Here is a 21,476-nt window from a genome sequence, read left to right on the forward strand (position 1 = left end):
TACTATGGCAATGTCTGATTTATATGATTATAACGATTTTCAGACTGATGGGACTGGGGTAATGGAAAGTTTATAATCAAATCTTCTAAAGATGGAGTACATATGTGGAGTAATTTGGTACTAGGGAGAAATTCCAATAAATTTGCTATTATTTGATCAGTAACGACTTAATTTTTGTAGAAGTGATTGTAGAAGCTATTTCCCCCCCCCCCCAATTTTTATGGTTGAGTTTTTCCTTATTATCAAGAATATATCTGTTGTTTTTAAACACTTTTAGTTGTAATTATATTCAGTTTCATAAAACTGGTGTGCAACAAAATTTTTTGGCTTATTTTAAGTAAAAGGCAGCTGTTTTAAGCTTTTATTTTTTACTTAAAATGTAACTCTGAAACAAATTTTATAAAAATTGTAAAATATAAGTCTTTACATGCCCCTGTTCCCTATGATTATGTTAGTAAAGATTTACGCTCATTATAAAGAATATGGCATTAATAGTGTGACTCAGGTAGGAAAAGAAATTTACCGAGATATTTAATTTCTGAGATGATTATGACATACCATGTCAGCGCAGTTTTGGAAGTTCGGCTAATTTGAAAATTTTAGTAATTTTCTGTAAAGTGATTACAGGCTCCTTGAGCAGATGCTGACAAAGTATATATATTCTAAGCCTTGTATGATATGTGTTTTATGTTGCAGTAGTAAGCTGCCCCTGATTTGCATTGTTCATCCTGTAGTTTGATTTCTGTGATGAATGAAACAAAGTTCTGCTCAGATTTTTAAACTGTTAAATATAAAAGTCATCAGTGTCACATCATGATATGGTTTATGCTGCCCTGATTGGTATAATATTTAGTAGTCCTGGCTTCTGTATATTTCATTGGGTTTGAATCCTCTGGGAGGCATGATGTTTGTGTGGCTTAATGACATTATAAATATATGGTGAGCTGAAATCCTGTTAAGTGGCTTAGCGACAGCGATTGGGAAAGAGGAGTGTCTTCAGGCCTTACCCTTGGGGGTTGATCTCCATGAAAATCGGGACAGAACTGAGCAAAGTGATCTTGTGGCCTATTATGCTGGTAAAGGCCCATGCAATTTAAAAAGATTCGAAGACAACTATGGATTTAATATGAAAAAACATCTTAATTGCAGATATTTACAAAATTTAGAAGCAGTAGATATGCAAAAATGATAAAGCTTATTTTCAAAACATAAAATTTTACATCAAAAGATTAAAGGTGCTATACAAAATGCTGTTTAGTGGAACTGACTTGGAATGATGTGTAGCAGGTGTTGGCAACCTTTTTTTGGCTGTGGGTTAAAATCAACCACAATGTGTGTATTAAGATGTTTTGGGCAAATGGTGTTTTCATTTTAAAACCATCAGTTTGGGTGAATAATAAGTTTGTTTGAGAAAATAATTCTAATATGCTTTAAACTTTAAACGTAAAAATTTAAATTACAATTTTACGTATAAAAACAAACGTAAGTGAATTTTATTTATAACATTTTAATAACAAAAGCATCTGAATTTTTGGTGTTTAAGCTCTGCCTGTTCTTACTTAAAATAAATTTTGTGTGTGAAAATATTTGCTTGCATTTATAAGTTGAACAAAATGCCGATTTTTTTCGCTACTGAAGTCATTCTTGGACTACTGAACATCTCAGAGTGCATGAGGAGAATTGAGCTAACAGTATTAATGTTCTCAGATGTCAAAGAATTATAGAACAGCACTGCCAAACTTATCAATTTCTTCTTGAAATTATACTACAATTTAAATTTAAAAATAAAAATGTGTGTTCTTGACTGGAACTTTATAATCAAACAAAAATGTTATTGTTATTTAGTTTCAATTAATGTTTTTATATATTCTTCAAGTGTTTGTTTCATATTTGCCTTTTACCTTATTTCTGAAACTGAAGTGGGTTGCTCTGTGACCTGTGGTTCATAGAATGCTCAGACCTGGTGTATAAAATTGTCATCCTTTTTTCATGAAAGTGCCTGCTGTCACAAGGGCCAATTTGAAAGTTTTGCCATATGGTCATTATAATCCTGGTTTTTGGTATCTGTGTTTAGTATCTTTGTCTCCTTTTGTCATTCAACTGATTGTCTGCTTCATTTTAGTGTGCTTGCCCCCCCCCAAAAAAACACCATATACGAGGGATAATATGCAAGTTAGATAAAAAAGTGCAGCCTTAACTTTTAGTCTCAGCAGCGATGCAGTTCTTTCTGAAGAATTATAGAATTGCCTCGATGAAGGCAATGATGCCTAGATGCATGAGGAGTTATAGTTTTGGTACTTTTTGGACTTTTCATTGCTATAATTTAAAAAAGGGTCTTGGTTAGCTTTGAACCATTTTTCGGAATAAGTATTAGATGAGAAATTTTGCATATTCTGGATGTTTTAGAAGTGAAATATTTAGAAGAAAAGTGGGAATACAAATGTTTTCTTGCTAAAAGTTGGAGAATAGAAAAAGTAAAATAATTTAAATAGATTGAATTTCATCGTTTCCTTTTGTTATAGGGGGTTAACTGCTTACAAACCAGCAGAATATAGCTAGCATCATGAAATATGTTCTAGAAGAATCGGCAGGATTGGTGGAAAAATAAATTACAATAAATAAAAATATAAAATGTATCATAAGGGCAAAAATTTTAATGCCTTAGTTTAAAGCATTTTTATAATGAGTTAAGCCATCATGTAATTCCTTTTTTATAGCAATGGTTTTAATTACATAAAGCAATGAAACGGTGCTTAAAAATTTTTCATCATTAACATGTTTTCAAAAAACTTAATTTTATGGAATGCCTTTGTGTATTCCTTGTGGTTCCTTGAATATCATGATCCATGATGGCCATAAAGACTGTTCATCATTTAATACAGCTTTCATGAGTCACATATGTAGCTTGAAAGGTGTAGGTAGAAAATTATAGAGGATTTATCTTCAGCATATAAAATTTTTGATTTGAATGAATTGTGTGCTTTTAAAAGATATAGAGTGTTCCAAGCATGTGGCATCATTCTGGCTACTGCTATGTAAAGAATATTCTTAACATCAGCATTCAGTATGTTTAGTGACTTTAAGGATGTGATCAAAGTTCATTTCTTAACTATATTTATGTAATATAAAATGAGCTGAAAACTTACATCATCTGAGAAATCTTGTGAAGAGACCTTGCTTTGATTACAAAAATTAATCTTTATTTATGTATGTTGTATTACTCACTTGAGGAATGAACATTGGACATTTTTATTGGTTGTCACTCTAGCATCATGTATTTCATAGAACTTGTTATGTAATAATTATGTAACAGGCAGTGCAGACATTCTTTTAATATATTTTGTTAATGGAAAGTGGGAAAACTAACTGACTGGATTCTTGTGTCTCTAGGATTAGAATTATTTGATAGTTAAGCAGAGCAGGTAAATATGATTTTCAGCAAAATAATGTACCTTGTCAAAGATGTTCACATGACCACACACTTTGTTTAAATGTTTATAAAATATTTAAATAAAAATTAAATTACTTCAGTGCTATTCTGCTTTGATGTCAGTTTTGGTGAGATTATCCACAGTTAATATTTTGTTCTCTCTAAGTTTCTTGCTAAAGCATCTGTAATTGCATATTGATAAGTAATGAAATGTTATAGTGTTTTTACATTGGTTGTAGAAGTTTTTTTATTTATTCCTTTCAGGAAAGTGTTAAAGTGTATATAATTTGTATTTTTAGAGCTCTCATGACCAGTGAACAGCTGTCTCCTTTTGGTCAGTTAAGGATATTTCTTGATGAAGATATCAGATGTCCAGAAAAATATACAGTAAGAAACATAATCAGTTATTTTTGTAAGCCTTAAAAATGTTTCCTATTAAATTCTTTGTTTTCCTTGCATATTGCTTTTATTAAAAGCATTTTCATAACAAATCTTTGGTTCTTACTCTGCATTAATTTAATCCCTCTAGTTTCTTTTGATCAAATAGCTGGCAAACATATTTCAAGGGGACTACTAAACTCTTGGTGTATTGGGGTAATACTGTGGAACATGCTTATGGTTAACTAAAAATCATTTAATCTGAGGCAAAAACACAGGAAAATAGAATTACCCATATTATAATACAAGTAACAGAAAAATACTAAGCAGTTTATCTGTATTTTCACCTAATCAATCTTCAGGTTTTTTTTTTTTTTTTTTTTTTGACTGTGTAAAATTAAATCATCATTAAATTAAATTAGTAATGGATCACACTTCAAAACAAAAAGAATAATGTATGAACAACACTAGTTTTTCAGTTGAAGTCGTTATGTACCAAATTTTGGCTGTGCACTTGATTTATTTCTATAAATGAGCAATTTTAACTAATAGTGTTCATATGTTCCACAGTACCTACAATTACTTTATATATTTTGCATTAAAAACCATTCCCAAAAACTATGATGTCATAAGCCATCACTTTTGTTATCACTCTTGAGATTTAGTACTTCGTAATTTTTAATGTAGATATTTTGAGTTTTTATGTATTTTTGCCTTCTCGCAAAGTGAGAACTGAATTAATTAAATGAGAAATACTCAATCGTCTGTGAAAAACTGTTTCTGTTTTGTTTTGTTTGCTTAATTTCTTTTATACATAGTTCTAGCTTTATTATAGTATTTGAATAGAACATGTAGCAACGATTAGATAATTCTTTAAATGATATACATTTTGTGCATTCTGAGTTATAATGTGAATGAAATATAATACTGTTAAGTAAACCTAGCGCCAGAGTGTCGCTATGGTAAACAAAGTGAATTTTAAAGAATGCATTTATTCTATTGTGGTTTATGCACTGTCGGCGAAGTAGGTTTAATTCAATCTAATAAGTTTAAATAAAATGCAAGAAAAAATGCGTGTAATTTAATATTCCGTACCAGGAAGTCATGTGGTGTACACATCAGATTTTTTTATTGGTATGTCAAGGGGTTCAGACGCTTATTTTATTTGTATGTCAAGAGGTGAATGTAATAATTTAATATACGAATAAGAATTATTTATTTAAAAATGGTTTGTTTTTTGTGATTTAACCTTTTTAAGTGAGTGAAATTTAATGAGAGTATTAGAGGACTTGCATTTATATCCAAATCCTGTGATTTCAAATGAGTTAGGAAATTTTACTTGTATTTTTAAATTTCTCTGATTTTAAAAAAGTTTAGATTTTACACTATTAATTTCACACTATTATGAGATCTGAATATACTGTAGCCATTTTATTTGGAAATAAGACGTCTGTCAGAAAAGAATTACTTTTAATTCTTAATGAACATTTACATTTCTAATAATTTCATTATAGCTTATTTCTTTTTCATTTAAATATTAGAGAAAAATATCTGTGCTCTGAGCTTGTCATTTCACCCTTACAATGTACCGTATTTCTTCATGTATTCCCCCCTCTCCTATTTTATCTCCTAGCCTTTTAGGACCTGATTTTGAAGATTTAAAAAATATTTGCATGATTTCCTTTCCTTGCTGCATTCAAAGAACGAGCTTCCCTAAATTTTAAAATGGATTCTTCCACATGGTGATTGTTTTCATTTATACAAAGCCTTGGAAACTACTTGTGAAGGTCACACTGAACCTTTCCCTTAAATTTTTAATCCATTGTTCCCACCAAGCCAGTTTTCACCAGACAAGCCGGTTTTTAGATTTGTGATCTGAATTAATTGTCAGTTTGTCCGGTTTTTATAAAAATTATGATTAAATAAAGTAAATTTGCAAAAATATTTTTGAGTATTTTGTTGGAACAGATAATGAATATAACTTGACCTTTATCTAAACTGATCTAAAGGTTTCGAGTGACAAAATGTGAAATTTTTAATTTCTAACCTGAAAATATTTATTGTAAAGTGAATGTTAGTTTCAGTTTATAAGTTTTTAATTTCTGTTTTAATTATTCAGTCATTCAACCAGTTCTGAATATACATATATATTATAGTATATATGGTAAATGCATAAATTAAAGAAAATAAACAGTTAAAGAGATAAAATTCACAATTTTTGCCTTGTTGCTGTCTAAACCTTTTGTTTAACTTAGACAATTATAGTTTCTTTACTATTGAATTTTATAGTAAAGCAAAAGCAGACAGAGCAGTTTATTAATTTTAAAATAATTAATTAGTTCAATATTTTTAATAAATAATTATAAATAATAAATGTAATAATAGAAATATTTACTTTCTATTCACCATAAATTTGGGGAAAAATAGGTTAATTTTTTAAATTAAATATTTCATTTAAAAATATGCTGGTCAGAAGTTTCAAAAAGGTAGCAACACTGTATTGAACTTCGTGCCAGACCAATACAAGAACCAACTAGCCACAGTTTAGCAAACATGAGCGGTCAGTCAATCTAGTTTGAGTCAGCTGCACATTCAGCTTCTCTAATTATTTATGGATGATTTGAAGCCTAAGGAGTAGTAGAGAAAACAATAAGAATGTATGAGATTAAAGTTATAGATAAGTTAAAATGAAGATATCTTATTAGGTACTGTAATGCTGCTATGTATTCTTCTTGGAATGCAGGTTTCCTTTTAAAGAAATAATAATATTTACATGTTGTTTATTTATGACTACTCTTTTTCATTTCTTAATTTCTTAGCTGTAGCTGCATCGTTTGGAAATTAAATTATTCAAATTCCCCCCCCCCTTTTTTTTTCTCTTCTCTTTTTTTTTTTTTTTTTTTTTTTTTTTTTTTTTTTTTCCTGTTAGTAAAAGAAAAAGGGAAAAATATGTGAGGAAACATAGTATGTTAGTTTTATTATGTGATGTTTCATAATTTAGTTTTGTCAAATAGAGCATTTGAGTGCAAAATTTAAAAAAATGATTGTTTTAAAGGTTTTCTGAATTTTACGACAATTTCAGTTGTAAATGTTATGATGTTTGGAACTGAAATTTAATTTTAATTTTCTTTCAGTATTTATGCCTGTGCAAAATTTAAAAAATGATTGTTTTGAAGGTCTTTGGAATTTTACAATAATTTCAGTTGTAAATTTTATAAAATTTAGAACTGAAATATAATTTTAGTTTTCTTACAGTATTTATGCCTGTGTCATTCTTTTTTTGTTAGGAGATTTCAAACATAAGTATTCATTTAAATTTTTTCTAAAGCCTGCTCTTACATTTTATGAGAAATATTTTGAACATTAAACTCTAGTAGAATTGCTTTTCTTAAGTGAATCTTTGACCTGCTGTGTAAAGGATAAGCCAAGCATGAGGAACATCCAAGTCCAAATTTAATTTAATCTAGGTATTTAAGCCTCAAGTTGTAATGTAGTATGTACAGAAAATTATATATTTATATATACTCACACTGTACAGTTTCGATAATCTGCATACTTTGGGACTAATGGTTGTTCAGGTTGTGCTGATAATAGGTTATAACTTTTTGACTTTTGTTTACATTTTGCTCTTTCTAATTTCTATATTATATGTATAGATTATTTGCTCATGAATAAGTAAAATGCACTCATACCTTAATTATTTTTTAATACAGATAGATCTGTTCTTAAAAACCGGTACAAGTGTCGAAAAACATAATGGAGAGATAAAATAGGAAAATATTTTAAGGAAGTGAAGAATGCTTTTCAAAATATGCATCCGAGAATTTTGTTGAAAGGAAAACTGCATCTTTTAAAGTTATTTTTACACTCTTAAATGAGAGAAAAAGATTATTAATAAAAAATTACAAATAACTACACAGCTCACAAACACCCCCTCTTAATAAGGCTTTCCCTAAATTGAATCTGTTTGTTGATTTCAATATTATATTCTGCGTAGGCACATTTTGATTAATGACACTACCAGAATTACTAGAATTAAAATTTTAAACTTATAGGAAATCTCTCCCCTCTTTAGGCTCTTTTTCGCTATCATATTTTCTATTTTTAGAGCCAGAAGAAGCTTTACAAGGGCTGTTTTCAAAAGCATGTGTGTATTCTTCCACTGATGTAAACATGCTCATTTTGTGTAATGTAAACAAATGAACTGTGAACAGCAAAATGGCACTGAAAACACGCATAAAGGAATTTTTTAGATATGTCACGTTTTAGACTGTCATAAATTTGTATGCTAAATAAATTCAAAATTAATAACAACAGTGGAGTATGTAACCAAAATATGGATTTATATGAAGCAAAAAAGTATTCAGCATGGCGTTCAGTCCTGTGGTTGCTCTTCATTTCCTGCACACTTGTCCTCAAGGGGTTAAAGAAGCATTGTACTGCAGTTTCTGTCTTTCTTTATTTATTTAATTAGTGAAAAGGTAAATTGCTACTTTTTATTTTTATGCACATATTGCTTTAAATATTTTTACAATATTCTTTTATTCTAAAGTGCTTAACATGGTGATCTCTTGAAAGTGGAATCTCATTTAATGTTATAATGGTAGAAAACCTCTTCTTTATGATAAAGCTCATGGTTCTGATGTGACTGATTCAAGTCTCACTCTAGACATTGGCTCTTTCTCTATTAAGGTACAGAAAGTCACTATTAAAAAAAAGGCATTAATGCACTATAAGTTGCACGGCAAATGAAGAAACTTTTAATAAAATTGTAACAGCAGACACCTAATGTTTAATGATTGGTTACTTCAAAAAGTCCATATGATTATCCAAATTTGCTGTTGCAGAACATTTAACATGTGTTTTCATAATTGGTGGTAGTAGTCTTTAAGTTCAGTTCTAAGTGGTTCAGAATATTACACAGGAGAGTAGACTATTTCTGAAGCAGTGTTCAATTACATGTTATGAGCAACAATCATGCTTGTATTTATTAAACTCTGTGGTTATCTATGTTGCTGTGATATGCTATTACAGGGTTCGTACAGTCCTTAAAAGTCCTTAATATTTTGGAATCGATTTTTGGTCCTTAAAAGTCCTTAATTTTGGCCCAAATCAGTAGAAGGTCCTTAATTTTAATCATCTGAAAATTCTGTGTTGTTTTTACGACTGCCATTTTGAGTGTGAATTAGCATTTAGGAGGAATATTTTTTTTGCGATTCACTAATGTATTTTTTTTTTTTTTTTTGAATGGGTTTACGGGTTGTAATTTGTTTGTATTTCTAATATTTAATCGAGTTTCATGGGATACTCGAGTTTCTAAGCAAGAAGTGAAACATCAGCATTTCGAATTTCATTTTTGGTAATAAAGAGCTCTTAAACAATTTTCGCTTTTGGGGATGTGAATTCTTTTATTAAGCAGTTCTAAATTTGACGACTTGTCAACATTTTGGCAATTTTAACGTCAGTTTATATAGAAAATTTTTAATTCTGAAATCTGGGAATTTTTCGACGATTTTTTTTTTTTTTTTAAACATTGTAACATTGATAAATTTCATTAAAATAATGGTAATATATTGAAATTATATTTTAAAAATAACATTAAAATAAACAATTTTTATTTTTCGCTGTTATATTATAAAGTTTCATTTTGGCAACTTATTATACAATATTTTAAATCTGAAAAATAAACAAGGTATAATGCTATAAAGCACATTTTACAAAACAGCTCTTAGCAAAAGCAAAGTTAGCTATGTAATTAATTAAAAAGTCTCCTTTTTAATTTTTCATAGTAAGCGTTTTTCCGATGTAATTCTCTCAGAATATTCAAAATTCTCAGAATATGCATCAGTTTTCTTTATAAAATTAATTTTATACTTTTCTCCCCCCCCCTTTTTTTCCCCAAAAATATTTCTGGCTCTTTGCTGTTACAAAATTGGTTGGGATAATTTTTCTTTAGTATTTTTGACATTGCAGCTTGGAAAATTTAGAAGGATTTGAAGGCAAGATTTATAGACCCTCGATTCTAGATGATTCGAGAAATATGTGACAAAGTGAAAAATGTCTCCATGGTATAAACGCGTAATGGATGTATTTTACAGAAAGTTTGCGATTAATTTCTTACTTTTTGGAGAACGTCTGGAAGAACAATGAAGGCATAATATTTGAATGTTTTACTCCTGCTACTAGAATCTTTTTCTTAACATGTCTTCCCTTTATTTTCTGTACTTTTCACCAGACACAAGCATGGAAAATATCAAAAAAGCTTCTAATCTTATCACTTGGAAAGAAAGGAAAGATTATAGAAAGGGATTTTTTAATTAATAAAGAAATAAAAAACTTACAATTTAAAAGGTCCATCTAATATGTCTTAGTGCATCATACACAGAGCTAACACTAGAAATTTTCCCATCTGATTCAATCTCTGTGGATCCTAAATTCAACTGCATAGTACCTTTCTAAATTCTGCTTCCAATGCCTGCTCTAAATTATAAAAGTTTTGCTATTTCTAGATTTTGTTGTTTGGTGTATCACTAAATTCTAAAAATTCTGCCACACCATCTCTGTAACCGGTCTTTACCATATATATTTCATATTTCTTCTGAATTTCGTATTACTAAAGAAATTAAATTAGTCACTTTTTTCTATACATTCTAAATGCATTTAGTGTTTTTTAGAAAAACAGAAATCTTTAATTAAATCCAAAAATTCTAAAATGAAAAGGAAACATGCTGAAGAAAGAAACTGACTACACAAAGAAAATTATTCTTCAAAGATATGTGCAGTTATTATGTAAATTACCCAATTATTTATAATTTCAACCTTTACTATAATTTTCCATTTCTGTTTCCTCATATGATAGGGTTACTGAACCAGATTAAATTAAATTGTATAATCTTTGACCACTAGTCCACATTTTTAGTTTGAATTTGTGTTTAATTACGTCACCGTGAGCTGTAATAGATTTTGTTAGCACATCATTTATGCATGCATTTATGTTTTAAGTTCTTTTTAAATAAGAGGCTTATTTAAACCTTTGTCTGATATTGTAGTTACTTTCAGACTTAGTGATAATTTGCTTGACATCTGTCTGGAGGGTTTTGGACTGTTTAGCTTTTACCAGATCAAGTAAACCCTCATAGGTACATTGTGGAGTGGTTGACAAGTTAGGAGATAAAGCATGCAGAAACTAGTGAGAGCATTGGTTTGCATATTGAGGCAAGTCTCTAATTATTGTTAGAAAAGATGCTTAAAGAGAAGGCAATCAATATAAACTAGCCAAAATGTTTGAGAAGGCTTCAAATTAAAATGACGGATAAATATTTTGTTGAGTGTTGTTGTTACAAACATACATGTTTTGTAGCTTTTAATGTGTAATTTTTCTAATATTATTTAAGAATCAGTGTCATAAATTACATGTATTTTAAACTGTGAAATTTTATTAGATTTTGATTTTAATAGGGCTTTTTTAACAAATATTGTTGGAAAAAAAATTTAATAGTAGCCATGTAAATCCATAATGATTAAGGTTACCTATTTACCTAATTTAATTATTTATAACTAACTGCTTGCCCTTAGAAATTATCTCCATGTATTAAAGCGAGTTATTGCCTTTCATTAACCACTTGCGCTAAAAAGACGTGCCATGCACGTCAAGATGCTTTTGTCTCAAACCATGCCTAAAAATGAAAATAACGTGGTGCACACGTTGCCTAACAACGAGATTGTTTATTTCTCGAGTTACAGTTCTGGATTGTACTCACAGACGTGGAGCTGCGTAAATGAGACACTTTACCGCTTGTTATATTGTAGCGCATGGCACCGCAACCGTGAAGTTTAGTCGTAGCGCCAGTGGTTAATACTCACTGTGGTCACAAGATAAAACACAAAAATGTAGAAATTCAAGTAAAACTTATTCTTTGCATCTAGTGAGACTTAAAATAATACAACTTATCAACTTTGGTGCTTGAATGGCTTATTGGAACCTGAAAGTATATTAACTGGGTTACAACCCGTGAAATTCTGCACAAAGCTATGACACTAACTGCATCAAACAGAGCTTGACTAACTTTCAACACTTGCTAACCGTGCCTACAGCAGGCCTTTCAAGTTTGTTCTAATCAGCAGGTCTCTCTCTAGACAAGCAGCAGCAGTGATAATATTCAGTCTTTTGTTATGAATCATGCTGATTATGATCTTACTTCTCATTTTAACCTCTGCCGTTTGACATAAAATCTACCTGTTATTAAACCTCTAGACCAGCAGTTCTCAACCTTTTGACTAACGTGTACCATCTAAACAAAAATTGAAACCCTTTAGTACCATTACTACAAAGTACTACCACCATCAATCTTGAACAAAGCGCAGATCACATAAATTTACGAGTGTTAAGAGAAAAAACTCAATCAGGATGTTGGGATTTTAACTTTTGAAAAAAATAGTTAAAAATACTTTGCTTCTTTGTGTACCACCTATTTTTTTCTTGCATACCACCAGTGGTACACGTACCACTGGTTGGGAACCTCTGCTCTAGACTGATCAAGTATGTGACAAAATGAGACATAAAAAAAATCAACATAAAGCTAACTATTAGTAAAACGTAAATGTCACTTATCTTCTTTCAAATATGTCCAACCTCTTACTTAATATTTATAAAAAACTTAATATTTATTTGTTTACCTTGTTAAAAATTTCTTTCAATGTAAGTTGTTTAAGTTGCTTTGTTCTTTGTGCTTATACTTTCTCTTTAATTCTGTAGACACACATAATCTCTTGTTTAGTTACATTGTGGATGTCCTGTAACTGCTGTTTCGAGAATTCTGACTAACTTGTCAATCAAAATTTTCTCATTTTCAGTAACTTCTCTGTAACTTTCTTCACAAACAGTAGTGGTATTTTCTGGATCTAGAACCATGCTACAGATTTTGCCATTCATTAATTAATTGATTGATGATTGAGAAGCATTGTCATCACAATGAAAACCTTCTTTTATATTATCTTCATTTATTATTGCATATCCACATTTCTCTACAAAATCCGTTAATTGGAAAATTTCACCTTTGTTTTGTGATATCTGAAAACCTTTAAAATTAGCAGCTATCATCATCAAATTTAGCTATCCTTCACTATACATATTTGGCTATGCATCATGGGCTTGGCGATTAACGACAAGTTGTTCCGTTAAATTTTATGTTGTTTCTAATGCGCACTGAGACAATTAAGCCTGAATTGTATTAGTTTAATTATTTATTATACTTTTGCCCATTTCTTGCACATGTGTAAGGCTTATCAGAGTTCTGAATAAATAAATTCCCACATATACTTAAGCCTTATTGAGGGCCGGCACTAGATATCTTACTGCCTGATGCAGCCTCTGTGGGTCCTAAATTCTGCGACTCGATGCAACCATATGGGCGCTGGTTCTGGGTTTATATGAATAACAAATCGGTTGTTCTTAATTCAAATAGCCCTAAATGTAATCTTTGGATCTATGAGTATCATCAACAAAATCTATGTTTAGCGTATGGAAAGAAATTGTTGGTAAATTTTTCCTCGTCAACATTTTTAGCACATTTAACTTAAATCTGTAATCATTGCCAAGCGTAATGTCAACATTAAAGGTTACCATACTCCTTTATTATTCATTTACTAACATAAAAAAATTGTTTAGGCATCGCTACATGAGTCATTACTCAATTTGTCATGTTTTGATAAACATGCAGTGATGAAAGGAAAGTACAATAAATAATGATTTGCAAAGTTGACATCAGATCAATGATGGATCTATGTGGAATGTTTCCATTTGAGATGTGTGCCTAGCAGATAGGCAGCAACAGAGCCAAATTACTGGTCATACAAATTTACACTAAAATGATTATTTCTTCAATAACAAGGTATTTTATGTAGTGTTGAAGTGAAATTAAGAATTGGGACTCTGCAGATGTTTTATTATGCGCAGAGGGGGAAATCAAATATGCATGTGTAAAGCCTACGAATAAAAAGGTTTTGGAGGTTTTTGATGTCCGAATTTTAGATCATTCCAGATGATGGACATCCAGATTTTGGATTTTGTACTGTATTTATTTGTTTACTTTATTAAACATTTCTTTCATTGTAAATTGTTTGAGTTGCTTCGTTATTTGTGCTTATACTTTCTCTTCAGTTCTATAGACGGACATAATTGTTCAGTTACAAAGTTTTGCTGTTCAAGTACTGTAGTTGGTATGTCAAGAATTCCGACTAACTTGTCGCCCACCAGCAGCCGAGTGGTAACGTTGCTGAACACTGGTAGTTCAGTCCGAGTTTCAAATCCCGCGATAGGCCTGGCTGCATTGGTGTTTTTGGGGTTTTCCTCACGTTTAACAATTATACGAGCCAGTTTCTCTTAGAAAGTCCTCCACGAAGGCATCCCTCCCCTTAGGCAGATAGCCCTAGTGTGCTTTGCCATAATTAAATACACCACATCACCACCGACTAACTTGTCAATCGAAATTTTTTCAGTTTCAATAACTTCTGTGTTCTTTCTTCACTATTGGTAGTGGTATTTTCTGGATTTAGAACCATACTACAAATTTCGCTGTCCGTTAATTGATTGATGATTGGAGCATTGTTATTGCAATGAAAAACTTCTGTTATATCATCTTTGTTTATTACCACTTCTCCACATTTCATTTAAAAATCCATTACTTGGAAAATTTAACCTTTGGTTTGAGATATCTGAAAGCCTTCACATTTGCGGCTGTCATCTTCATCATCCTTAACATGAAATGTTGGCCATAAATTATGCCAAGCAGTTTTTAAAGTATCTGAAGAGACCCAAGATCGTGTGATGCTCCAGAAAGTAGATTTTACGCTAAAATATTTCAGAAATTCTTGAATAGTCTTGCCATTGTTCAAGAAGTGTAACAAGGATTGAAAAAATTCTAATTTATATTTGCATTTTCAGCATGCACACTATTCTGATAATATCCATAGGCTGAATGATGGACGTACAATTTGGAGGAAAAAATAATACGGTTACTTTGTCTTTTGCTAAAATTTTGAGTGGCATATGAGCCAAAGAGTTGTCTACAATCAGAACAATTTTTACGTCAGGCCTCCGTAAACCAACCGAATTCTTCCAAGCCTTGGGTATGAAATAATTTTCAAACCAACCATTCATTAACACTTTTGTCACCCATGTTCTTTTATTTGCATGATATATGATGGGAAACATTTTACTCCTTTAAATTCTTGACGTCCTGTATTTTTTCCAATTACGAAAAGTTTACACTTGTGCGTTCCTGCAGCATCCGCACATGCAAAAATTGTTAATCTCGCTTTGAAATCTTCGACACGAGTTAAAGTCTTTTCTGTAAAGGTGTCCAAGGTAATTTACGGTACATATTGCTCTAAAAGACCAGTTTCATCTGTGTTGCAAATTTGTTCTGGAGATAACTTTTAACTAATGAGTTCAATGAATTCATCTGCAAATAGTTCATCATAATTGTTTCACCTGAAATTCTTAATTGCCTTATACTATGGCGATTTTTAAATTTAGTTAACCAACCTGTCGAATATGTTTAGTTTGTAAGTTCATTTCTTAGTCAAATAATTTAGTTTGAGCCATTAGCATTTTATCCGTCAATAGCATGCCTCGCTGTGACACCGTCTGACCCATTCAGTCATCACTTTGCCATAATCTTCACTTTTTGCATAACGAATAATTTTTCTGTTATGCGAGTTTGTTATGATATGTTTGTGGGTGTTGGAATCCACAAAAAATTCAAAAAGTTTCTTTTTCTGTTATCTTATGTCATATACAGTTGGCTTTCAAATGCCATACTCCTCGCATAATTTTGAGACAGGTATACCTTTATCCATTTTTTGCAGCAATTCCATTTTTTGTTTATTGGACTTCGAAGTAGGTTTTCGCCTTTTAGATCCTGTTGCAACTCCAGAATCAGTAACTCTTTTCGACATAATTGAAAGTTGAAACTTTAATTTTTTATAAAATTGCTGTAATAAAAATAGCCTGCAAAAAAATAATAAGCTGGATAAACTAGAAGGTTAAGGAACTGCACAAGCTGCTACATGAATTGAAATTCCTTGGAATCATTTTAGCCTAATTTAATAGCGTCCGCCATACATTATTGGCTATGTATTATGAAATTGATGATGAAAGACAAGTTGTTCCGCTTAATTTAGTCTTGCCTCTATAGCACACTGAGGCAATTAAGCCATAATTATTAGTTATTTATTATACTCATGTCTATTTCTTACACATGTTTAAGGCTTATCGGAGTCCTGAACAAATAATTCCCGCAGATACTTGAGGCTTATCAAGGGCCAGCACTAGATATCTTATCGCCTGGTGCAGTCTCCATGGGTCCTAAAGTCTCCTACCATGCACTTCCCCCCAAGTTCTAAATTTTTGCCACCCCTAAATTTTGGATCCCAGAGCTTTCTTTAAATTCCAGATATCCTTTTATCCCTTAATTTTGTTGCTCGGTGCTTCTCTAAATTCCAACAATCTTGTCTTCCATATATTCTGCCTCCAGGTTCGGCCATACAATCTCGGGTGCCGGCTCTGAGTTTATGTGTTAAACAATTAGCACTACATGTAATCTTTTGGCCTATGAGCATCATTAACAAAATCTATTTTTAGCATATGGAAAGACATTTTTGTTAAATTTTTCGTCGTCAACATTTAGCGCATCTGTAATCATCGCCAAGCGTAAATGTCAACATGAAAGGTTTCCATACTCCTTGTTATTCAGTTACTAATATAAAAATATTGTTTAGGCATCGTTGAATGAGTCATTACTCATGTTGTCGTGTCTTGATAAACATACGGTTATGAAAGTAAAATATAATAAATAATAATTTGCCAGGTTGGCATCAGAGATATAAAAGTTTTAAAATCAACAATGTTTTTACGTAGAATGTTTCTGTTTGAGATGTATGCCAAGTAGATACACATATACTGAGCCAAATTATTGATTACACAAATTTATGCTAAAATGATTGTTTCTTCAATAACAAGGTATTTTATTTAGTGCCGAAGTGAAATTGAGAATCGGGACTCTCTACATGTTTTATTATGGGGAAAACAATCAAATGTGCATGTATGAAGCATAAAAAAAATTCGTAAAGAATAAATTTTGTTGGTGGCTTTGAGGTCCAGAGTTTAGATTATTCCGTATATTGGAGTAGAGATCTCAGACTTTGTACTGTGTTTAATCTGAAGGCTACAATTTATATTTTGTCTCTTATGAGGTGCAGAACATGAGTTAACAATTTTACTCAAATGGCTGGGGCCCAAACAATTTAAGAATTACTAATCTGGAATACTGGTTTTACTGAAAATGATATGTTGTATATAATTTTATGCATAAAATAAAAAGATCTTAAAAAAAGTGCTCTGCTTTTATGATTTGTTACATGTGTATTTTTATTGTAATAAATCACACTTATGTGCACCATTTGTATGCACAGTATATTTTAAATAAAATAATTTAAATCATGATATTTTTACTTGTCTAGGCCACAAGTACTTACCTTTGACAGGGAAAGAAGTTTATATTGGAAGTATTGAGCATTTTGGAATGAAAGAAAAATCAAAATTTCCCACAGAGATATTTCCTGAGGTAACATTATTTCGTTAGTTTCTGCTTTTTTCATTGGGGAAACGCCGAGTCACATGCAAAGAATTTTTTTTTCCCAAAATTTTGAAATAATTACTGTGATATATATATAATAGGCAGTGTAATGTAGAAAGTGCTGTGATACATCTAAAGGACACCTGCTTAAAAATTTATCTTTCTCATTTTTCTGCAGCGGGGCCCACCAGCGGCCAAGCGGTAAAGTCGCTGAACACTGGAAGTTCGGTCGGAGGTTCGAATCCTGCTAACGGGCTGCCTGCATGGACGTTTTCGTGGTTTTCCCCATGTGTAATGTGTATACGAGTCACTTTCCCTTAGAAAGTCCTCCACGGAGGCATCCCTCCTCTTAGGCAGATAGCCCTAGTGTGCTTTGCCATCATTAAATACACCACACACCACCATTTTTCTGCATTGCTTCAATTTTTTAATTATTATATTTAATGATTGAAAGCAATGCTTTATGTTGCATTTACCCCTTCCCATGCCATTTACCTCGACGAAACTTGGGCTCAAGTGTTATGGGTCAATGTTTGGTAAACAAGCCAGACTGATGCTTGAGAACAATCACAATACAAGCCGAAGCATAAATGCCTGTATTATACTCACTTTTGTGCGATACTGGTGGCGTGGAAGTAAACTTTAATCCTTCATAGATATTATAAATATATTTTGTAATAAATAACAGTTTCAAAATTATATTTCATAAATAAATAATACTTCAAGTAAGTAAACTTTAGTAGAAGTAAACTTTAATTCTTCTGCCATTTGCAGATATTATAAATATATTATATTTTTAATATATAATTTTAATAAAAATTATATCATTTATACAGTCAAAAGTCGTTAATTCGGACACCCATAATCGGGAATGATCTATCCGGACCACAAAGCTACAAACTTTCTGCTCATGCGTCGTATTGACGCATGCGCGTAAGACCTTTACGGCTGCGAATATGCCTGTGCGCATGCGCAAAATATGTTTACGAATGCACTTAATGCGCAAAATATGTTTACTAATGTATAACGGACGGTATAAGCTAAGCTAAAATGATCTAATTCAGTTATTGTTGCAGATTGCATTGTTCCTTAATCTTCGAATTGGATTCGGCTTATTATTTTTTGCAGACTGTTAGAGCAATTTTATAAAAGTAAGCTTGAACTTTCGATTATGTCAAATAGAATTTCTGATATATATTTACTAATATGTAAAGGATCTACAAAGCGAAAGTATGTTTCGAAGTCTATTAAACAAAAAGTGGAATTGCTGCAAAAAATGGATAAAGGCATATCCTTTGTTTATCTAAACTTTAACGTTTGTTTATCTAAACTTTGTTTATCTTTAACGCGCGCTCAATGAATTGGAAGTTGATCTGTCAGCACTATCGTTATCTTCAGGGCAGATGTTTTTATTTTATTTGGGTTATAATTCCTTATTAAATGTAGTATTTCATCTCGATGTACTCCATCTTTGATATGATTTAAATTAAATTCCTCGTCATTATAATTCGCTTCCGATAGCGAAGAAAGTGACAGAGGTTATTGAAAACGAAAAAATTGCTGTTGAGAAATTAGTCGGTATTCTCGACACAGCAATTATAGGACTTGAACAGTGGAACTTTGTAACTGAAGAAGAAATTATGTCTGTTTATAGAATTAAAGAGAATGTATTATCACATAAAAAACGAAGCAACTTAAGCAACTTACATTGAAAGAAATGTTTAATAAAGTAAAAAAATAAATATTAAGTTTTTTTTTTGTAAATTTTGATACCCTTTAAATCATAATTGTTCTTTATTTCACAATTGTTCTTTATTACGGTTTCATATTTTTAATTTTATAATCTCTGCATGCCATCTTACCAGATTTAAACTGATGATCTATAATCCGGAATCGCCGAAGTCCCGACGAGTCCGGATTAACGACTTTTGACTGTATAATAAAAATTTGTGACTAACTCATGTAGTGTACTGATAGGAGCTAACATTGGGTTACAACCATGAAATTACGATGTTAATGCTCACTAGCCCAGCTTTCTTTCCACAAGCCTGAATCGTGATGTTTATGTGTGGCTCTGCTTTCTGTTCTCGAGCCTGTCTCATGATGTTTATGTTTGGGACAAAATCTGAATCATGAGTAGTCAGATTTGTTAAAGCATGTGAAGCGGTTAAATAAATATTCATTTTTTTTTTTGTAGTTAACATAGTAAATCAAGATATAAAACCTCCCATTTAACCATATATTATATATTTTATGGTCAGGTATTTTTAAAACTCAGTTATTAATAATAACAAACCACTTCAAATTAATAATTTATGAGAGTTTATCACATGAATCGTTTGTTATTAATAATTACCATCAATGAAGGGAAGTGTAACAATTTTCAGTGGGTTCCTTTTGAGATTTGCCATTATGCATGAGTGTGATTTTCCTGCATCAACACCTAACGAAATTGCAAATGTACAATAGCGGTGGTGAACACTCATGTTTGTTTTTGCCTGTTGGCCACAACTGAATAAAATCTACTGTAGGCACTTACATTTTTCAAAACACTCACATATACTTTACATTCAACATTCCCAAATGTTCTGTGTTCTGCTGTGTCTCAATTTGGTACTACTTTCGTCAGTTGCTAGCATACACATAAATGTTTCCAAATTTTGACAAATTTTACTCTCTTTGTAAGCACAGTGGATGATGATTTAGATTTCAGAGGGCACATTTTGATGATGGTTTTGATATGCTAAAATCGAAAAAAGAAAAAAAATTCTCAGTTAGAAGGTTTTTTTTTTTTTTTTTTTTTTTTTTTTTCCCCAAGAGAGAGAAGGAAAATGAAGAGAAGACTTCTGGTAAATAACCAGAAGATTATCATTGACTATCAAGGTATGATATTGTTAAGAATTGGTTGTGTTAAAAAAACATATTGCTGCAGCTAAAAATAAAAAAGACCTAATTATACTTTATGCTTTTCTGGAGGCCATGGAGGGTGCAATAGAATGATAAAAATGCTTAAGACAAAATATAAGCAGATTGTGATTAAAATTGATATATTTAAATCTTTGTGAATTTTGTCAAAAGAAACAATTCGTTCCAAGAAAAAGTTTTTTTGTTTGTTTATTTTGTTAAAAGCATTAAATTGAATCCAAGGTGTCAAGTTGATCTTACTGATTTACAGTCGGAAGCGAATAGAGACATTAAGTTTATAACGGTTTAACGAGACCATGTAATGAAAATTGTTCAGTAAAGGGCATTAAAAGCAAGTTAAGTTACCTATCATCTGCTGGATGTGTTCACGATATGGAGAGCTAAGACTGACAATGGTAAATAATTTGCTAATAAAAATATTGAAACAAGATATTGAAGAGGTTGGAAATTGCTGAGTTGGAAACAAACATACAAAGTGGTCAGAAGGCATAAAGTTTATTCAATTTGTGAGAAATGGAGCACATTGCTTAGAAAGAGATCACAGCACATATGAAGCTATATTTAGCTGTAAAGCTAAAGTATACTTAGCTTTACAGCTAAGTATACCTACTTGCCACTTAATAGCCTTGCCACTTTACTACTTGCCACTTTATACCTACTTGCCACTTAATAGGAATTGAAGATGAAGAATACCTGGCATTATTAAGAGTCTAAGACTGATATCCATCCTCAGAAAGTAATCTCAGTCAAGGATAAAGATACTGGTGCAATGAATATGGAAGTTGAACTGGATGATTTGAATGAAGACTGGGAGGTAGTGACTGTTGCAGATGTAATGAAAAACAGAAATAAGAGTGTTGGGAAAATAGAAAAGGAGCAACATAATTCTGAAGTGGAAAAGAGAAAGAATTGTTGAAGTCTCAAAAAATATTCAAGAAATTCAGCGCTGTGCTAAACTGTCACCAAATAAGCAAGAAGAAAACATGTTAGCACTTTTTAAGTTAAAACCTGCAGCTGCTAATTTAGGAGAAACTGTTTGGATAAAAATACCAGAGGGATGGCATGGGAAAGGCTGATAAGGTGAATTATAGCTGTTACAATTTTTA

The 21,476-nt window shown here is 31.3% G+C and overlaps 1 protein-coding gene across 24 annotated transcripts in view; it reads left to right on the forward strand.

Annotated features, from left to right (window-relative positions):
* Nucleotides 1–21,476, forward strand: part of LOC146994912 (inositol polyphosphate-5-phosphatase A-like) — a 222,044-nt gene that overhangs the window by 53,470 nt on the left and 147,098 nt on the right. For 22 of the 24 annotated variants that reach the window (XR_015043318.1, XR_015043317.1, XR_015043319.1 and 19 more), the window contains 2 exons: nt 3,730–3,842; nt 17,330–17,433. Coding sequence is in view for 13 of the 24 variants with exons in the window: in XM_085824735.1 (XP_085680861.1) it covers nt 3,730–3,842; nt 17,330–17,433 (217 nt within the window). In the remaining 11 variants the exon portion in view is untranslated. The remainder of the gene's footprint in view (nt 1–3,729; nt 3,843–17,329; nt 17,434–21,476) is intronic. The other 2 variants (XM_085824739.1, XM_085824736.1) reach the window with 2 other exon arrangements.

The sequence above is a fragment of the Stegodyphus dumicola genome, chromosome 10, assembly GCF_044657685.1.
Source record: "Stegodyphus dumicola isolate Sdum_Otavi_A_Nest chromosome 10, ASM4465768v1".
NCBI classification, from domain to species: domain Eukaryota; kingdom Metazoa; phylum Arthropoda; class Arachnida; order Araneae; family Eresidae; genus Stegodyphus; species Stegodyphus dumicola.